Below are 7,066 nucleotides of genomic sequence, written 5' to 3' on the forward strand. Positions count from 1 at the left end.
CAACACTCGTAATAAATCAGCATATTATAATGATTTCTGAAGATCATGTGACACTGAAGACTGGAGTCATGATGCTGGAAATTCAGCAGTCACTGTGTCACAGAAATAAATATTATTTTAAAGTATATTAAAATAAGAAACCAATATTAGAAATTGCAATAAGATTTTATAACATTCTTATAGCATTCTTCATAACACAAAGATTTTCACTCAACAAACACACTTTAGCACTCAAAACTAAAATAGCCTAAAAACACTAAAAACAGTAACATTACACAGTGCTTTCGTTTGTAAAAATTCTCTACAAAACAAGAATGAGACTCTCTGCTGTTTCAGAAGTGAGATCAATCTGACAAAATCTCCATTTGTGGCCATGATGTCCTCATCTGTGAAAATATAATATACAATTGTAATTTAAAAACACAGTCAGTTTTCATTGAGGGTTAGATGACAGTATTTATAATTAGCTCCATATAAAAACAATAGAAGTCTATAGAATGTTACTATTTAGTAAATGTGTGTGTGTGTGTGTGTGTGTGTGTGTGTTTGCCTGTTTAATTCCTCTCAGCATCAATAATAACTGACTGTCAGTGTTGTGTCTCTCAGTCAGTGTGTGAGTGTGTATGAGAGCGTCTGTGCTCAAGTTTAAAGTGTAAATCAAGCATTCTGAAGTGTTCCTGCAGCTCAAACAGTAGATCATGGCGCTGGCAACCCTAAAGCCAAAGTTCAGTTCACAGAGAATGCATGAACTGATCAAAATGTGTCTTCAATGCAACGTAAGCCGCTTTGGATAAAATATTCTGACAAATGCATAAATAAAAATGATGCTGGGGTATTACACACACACACACACACACACAGATCAGCTATCCTTGTGGGGACTCTCCATAGGCGTAATGGTTTTTCTACTGTACAAACCGTATTTTCTATCACCCTACACCAACCCTACACCTAAACCTACCCCTTACAGGAAACTACAGGCATTTTTACTTTCTCAAAAAAACTAATTCTGTATAATTTATAAGCTTTTGTACCTCAATTTAGGTCCCCACCGTGACACGAGTCTCCATGAGTCTGTGTATTCAGGTTTAAGTCCCCACCTGAATAGAAAAACAGGTACACACACACACACACACACACACACACACACACACACACACAGCTGAGCACGTGAGTGCAGGTGTGTGTGAGTTTGAGTGGAGCAGACATGCTGCTGCAGATGTGCTGACTGTCCAGTTTCCATGGGAACAACTTCATCTGCGCAGCATTCTTTCATTCACTCATTCATGTGTCAGAGTGTGTTCATGTGTGTGCTGCGCGTCACGCCTGTGCTCACATCACATCAGCAGCCTTGACTGAGTGTGTGTGTGTGTTTTCATGAATCAAGACTTAAAAGATCAAGTTTACAGAATACTAAACAAGCAGAAGATCTGAACCCGTCTAAAAATATTAAAGCTATTATTAAAGACATCTTACACACGGTCCACATGTCTTGTGTTTCATGTGTTCTCATGTCAATGCAATATTATAATATTATTCTTTTGCATTCTTCAGACGTCATACAGTGAAATGAGAGAGTAAATGATGACAGAATGACCCATTTTGGAAGTGAGCTGTTTTAAATCCAGAATGACTCTTAATTCACTAATAAATGAATGAATGTGAGAAAGAAACAGCAATAACTGCACAGTGAGCGCTGAATGCTGAACAATCAGTAGATACACACGTGTGAACGTCAGTGAGCGCAACATGTTCCTGGATCTTCATTCCAATCAACCAATCAGAACTGAGGGATAAGTTTACAGGAAATGTCCATTTGTAGCCTTACAACCAGAGCGAGGTGCTTCTACAGCCTTGTTATTCAACTATCATTTGCCTCTGATTTCAGGAATAAATTATGGGTAGGAGTAGGTCTATGTTTTTGGACAATAATGTTGATCCAGGAACACGTCTTGGCAAAATCCCAGCGACCTGTGAACATCAGTCAGGCTCGAGGAGAAGTGCTGCCTTCTGCTGGAGACACGCTGAAGCTCCTGCAGCATCTGGATCACAATCATCTGGATTTGGAAACCCCATGGTTTGCTATCCAGGATCAGATACCCATCTTAATTTTGTGCTGGTTTTTCAAAGCAAAATTGGATCAGATCACCCTGATCCAGATACACACTTTTTCAGATTTCCAAATCTGGATTCCTAGTGCTCTACGGAGCCCCTAAAGGGACATGATGATGGAAAAAAATGCCAATGTTTTGCATTGCATTTACACACATAACTACTTCTGACTGTTCTATCTCTGATGATTGTGCATATGTAGTTTACAATCAAAGATTTAAAAAAAACAACCTTTAAATTAATATATTACATGTATTTTTTGGACCAGTTTTAAAGTTTTATTACATTTTTGTTCCTGAAATCCACCCTCCTGCAGGGACCAGAGTAATACTTTTTTTTTTTTGTATCAAAAGTATCCAAATCTTACTAAAACGTACTGAACAACACAAACAGAGGATTTAATCCAGATCAAAACCGGCCCTGCATCCCAATGTGCATACTATCTATCTGCCCTAAATAGTATTGAAAATGACTATCACATAGAATTTAGGATGGATCGTATGCACATTGGGACGCAGGCCAAGATTGGATTTTGTGATCTAATCTGAGCTCAGAACATTTTTTTTCTTTTGAACAACCCACTTTTCATACAGAGGCCTCTGATAAGAACAGCATGATGAACTCTGTGCCATGATAAAATCAAAGTACAGACATCAGATTAATAATGGGAAGTAAAACACTCTTTAAAAGCACAAGTAAATATAGTGTTTTACAGAAGACAAATATTTAGAAAACATAACACCAAAAAGAAAAAAAAAAAGGGGAAAATCATGAAGAGATTAAAAGAGAACTGAACTGCTGAAGATCTTTTCAAGCAGAAGGTTTGAGATCTTAAGGAGTCAAAAACACCAGAATCTTTAAAGCACGTCAGAAGCTTTATTGACAGAAACACAAACCACTAACATGATCATAACTAACCAGTGCTCTCATAATCTACACATAATGAGGTATAAACTCAGCTTCATCAAACAGCATTATTCATCCATATTGTGATTTATTTCTGAGTGAAATGACAAAAAAATGCCGGTTGGGACATAAATATAACATTACCTATGTTTCCATTCACCTATTTTTATGTACATTTTGGAATATCGCATAAAAGAATTAAAAAAGCGCTTGATGGAAACGGCAAGATGCACTTAAATTAAAAAAAACGCTACTAAGTAGGATAAATTTCTTATCTGTTAAGAAAACATGTGCATAAACTATGATGGAAACACTTTTACCGAATAAATTCCTTAATGTGCATTTATGCAACTTTGGGACGGCATAAAACTGGACCAACCAGTGGACCGACCTCACGCGCAGCATCTGAAACGCTTGAGCAAAGTCTCATCAATGTGCTTCATTATAATTAACCCCCAGAACTCTGAAAATAAGATAACATGACCACGTTTCATTTTTATACAAATAAAATACTATATACAGTGCCTTCTCCTACTGAAGCAAATTTAATTTTGAGCGTGATGATTTTGTTCTCTTCAACTCACTGGATGGAAACGGTGCTTTATTTGCAAATGTTTTATGCGATATTCCAATTTTGTGCACAAGTTTATTTGTAAGTATGGGTGGAAGCGTAGCTAATAAGAGCAGTGCATTAGAAATGCTTTGATTTGATGCTGGCGTGAACGGCTGTGCTTCAAACAGCGGCTGATCCTGGAGATGTTCCCTCACCGTCCGTTCATCTGAAATCACAAAAACACATGAATACAGACGGAGACGGTCCACAAGCTTCAGCAGGACAGAACTCATGATCGGTCATCGGACGGGCTCAGACTGAGGTCAGCACTGCTCTCTTCACGCTCATGCGTCTCTTTCGCATGTCAGTTTGCGCAGTGGACTAGTCATCACTGACCGCTGATCACATGACCACAACACACACAAAACAACAACAACAATATCTCTAGGGTGCAAGCTGCACATTATAACCAAAAAATAGGAACATTTTTAAATGACTTCTATTATCATGACTTCATGAAACACGTAACTTGTTTATTGAAAAGTGCGTGTTTAATTAATAAATATCTTGCCTTTAAAACTAGTAATGTTAATTATCAATAATCCTGTCAACTAGTTTCATCAGATCCTCATTTGACCGTCCGGAGTAACTGACTGGTCAATAGCAGCACTGAGTCAAACATATTCAATGAAGCTAAACTATTGAAATTTCTGACAATAAGGAGTTAGATGATGTCCTAAACTTTATGTGTATGATGGGTAACTTAAATACCATATCCACAAAGCTAGATATCACTTCAAACATTCTCCTCCCAAAAAAAAAAACCAGTCTATATCGCTCTCCTCTGTATTTCCCCATATGTTCTATGTTCTGTATTGAATTATATTTATTCAATACAAAGAAGAAAGAAAAAAAACTGCTGAAGCACTGATTTGCTCCGCACGTGTGCGGGTGTCGGGTCGCTCACTCGCAAAAGTTGATTTGGAAGGAGTCAAATGTTCTTCTTTTAAGTTTTATGCGATTGGCAAACCAAGTAGAATTACAATTTTAATTTGTAGAAAGTTATTTTACTTTATTTGTTTACCTTTCGGCGGGAACTCGGCTCTCTCACACGCGGCTCCTCTCCGCCGGAAGACACCAGCTGATCTGTGACGCAGAAAGTACGCAACTTCCGCTAACAGCAGCGTTTACGACATGTGCTTCCTTTATGCTTTAAAGTGCCTTTGATGGTTAAGCGCTACTTATTTGATATCACACACTTTTTAAAATTATGTTTATATTAAAATATGACTGTGATGAATTGAAATACAAAGCAGAAGATGAAGAATTTGCGTCAGTCGCGAATTCCGCTGCCAGAGATGTTTCTGTGATGAGGAGGCACCAACATCCGCGGCTGTGCCTTTAGCGGAAGCGTAGTGGACAGCTTGGATCACGTGTGCCTTTTTAAATTTTAAACGTAGAACAAGAACATTCACATAGAAATATACATAAAGAGGATTTATAAAATGTACTCACTTTTATACTCATAGTAGCATCAAAGGGAAAAAAAAAAAGAAAATAAAAAATATCCTTGGGATACAAATGAACGAAAGCAAAGGTTTAAAGTATTATATATATTCGTTATGCCTTTTAATCTTTTAATAATTTATATATATATATATATATATATATATATATATATATATATATATATATATTTTTTTTTTTTTAATCTATAGGCTATATTTTCTTGTCTCAATAATTCATTAGTTTAATCAATTTACTGCAGTGTTACGCTTTTTGTGCTGACATTGCAGTCTCTCCTTAAAGCGGCTCTGGCGCTGCTGTCTCACGACAGTCGCGGACGCATTTACGGCAGAGCAGTGGCTGCGAGGTGAGCGTAACATGCTTATTTTCTTCCTTAAGCAGCAGAGATGCGGATCTAATAACATATAAATAGCGTTTAAACGCACAACAGTTCTGTTCGAGCTCAGTGTTCACTGCAAACACGTTTAATGATCAGATTCACACGACATGAACACCTGTCATTATTTACTCTCAGTGCAAGTTTTCCAAACATGATCAAAAACTCACTGAAAGCATCATAGCAGTATTTTTAATATCACTCGCATGGCCATATCACGCACTTTATGCTGCTTCTCTTCACTGTGAAGTGCGTGGGAAAGAGCTGCACGGAGAACTGTAGGGTGTGAGGTGTGAGGTGTGTATAACGCAGACTCTGGTGTCACCTGCGCAGGTGATGAGATCGGCTCTGGCTGCTGTCGGAACGATCAAACTGTGCTGTCTGCTGAGTTCGTGTATGTTTGACTCTTTTCAGTGCCGGGGGTCACTTAATCAGATTGCTTTTCAAGTAACTAGTAAAGTAACGCACAGTGAAGAGCCTGGTCTCATGAAAGTGTGTATATTTAATACGTAGTGTAATTAGATTACTGCACGAATTACTCCCTTAAAAAAGTATTTAATTATTACTAATTACTTTCTAAATCCTATCAACCTCGACAAGTTAATGTTGCAAGGATAGACATGAAAAGGTTCTGTTAATTCTTTCAAGTGACTACATAAAATATTCTGCTCACACTTTAGATTAGGGTCCAATTCTCACTATTAAAACTAACTATTAACTATGACTTTTGCCTCAAAACACTCCATTGGTTAGGGTTAAGGATTTAGAATAAGGTCTTGCAGAATAAGACAGTAATATGTGCTTTTTAAAAAATCACAAACAGCCAATATCCCAGTAATATTCATGCTAATAACCAACTAGTTAATAGAGAGAATTGGACACTAAAGTGTTACCAATATTAACTCACCAAAGTATTTAAAGAGAGAAGGTTACATAAAAAGCGTGCATTTTAAGTTTAGGCTTTAAAGTTTGATATTAAATCCATGATTGTATTGTATTGTATATAAATGTTCTACAGTCTATACACAGTATTAAGTTCAATTACATAAGAAGTAACTGCAATTAAATTACTGAAAAAAAAAAATAAGAGAAATCCCTTACTTTACTTTTTCAGGGAGAAAGTAATTAAATTACAGTAACTAATTACTTAGTAATTAGTTACACTCAACACTGTTAACGCATTACTTTTTAATTTAGAAGGAAATATCTGAGTTACTTTTTCAAATAAGTAACAGTTCCTGTGTTTCTCATGTACTGACGGACAGCTCTGGTGTTGCCATGTTGAGAGAAATCAGGAGTAAGAACATGATCTTACTGTAGTTCTAGACTAAATATCAACATTATTTATCATCTCACCTGCACTAAACACATTCAGTGTTCCTCACAATCAATAAAAACAGTCAAACGCAAACTCTGAACATTATACAAACCTGCTATAATTAAATATGTTAAGTAAGACTAATATAATTTATGTATTTAATCCCATTTTATTACCCAATGTCTTTGCTGACCTTCGATGATCAAATTCAGCCATACTAAGCTGTGTGTGTGTGTGTGTCTCTCTGTGTCTGTGTGTGTGTGTGTGTGTGTGT

The 7,066-nt window shown here is 36.6% G+C and overlaps 1 protein-coding gene across 3 annotated transcripts in view; it reads left to right on the top strand.

Annotated features, from left to right (window-relative positions):
- The first annotated feature begins 5,372 nt into the window (after positions 1-5,372).
- The window catches only part of LOC131543044 (protein CutA homolog), a 6,239-nt gene continuing 4,545 nt past the window's right edge, over positions 5,373-7,066 (top strand). The window contains exons 1-2 of one of the 3 annotated variants that reach the window (XM_058780249.1): positions 5,373-5,444; positions 5,808-5,857. In XM_058780249.1, coding sequence (XP_058636232.1) covers positions 5,811-5,857 — 47 coding nt within the window. In that variant the 5' untranslated portion in view covers positions 5,373-5,444; positions 5,808-5,810. Of the gene's footprint in view, positions 5,445-5,724; positions 5,858-7,066 lie in introns of all 3 variants that reach the window. The other 2 variants (XM_058780247.1, XM_058780250.1) reach the window with 2 other exon arrangements.

The sequence above is a fragment of the Onychostoma macrolepis genome, chromosome 06 (assembly GCF_012432095.1).
Source record: "Onychostoma macrolepis isolate SWU-2019 chromosome 06, ASM1243209v1, whole genome shotgun sequence".
NCBI lineage: Eukaryota > Metazoa > Chordata > Actinopteri > Cypriniformes > Cyprinidae > Onychostoma > Onychostoma macrolepis.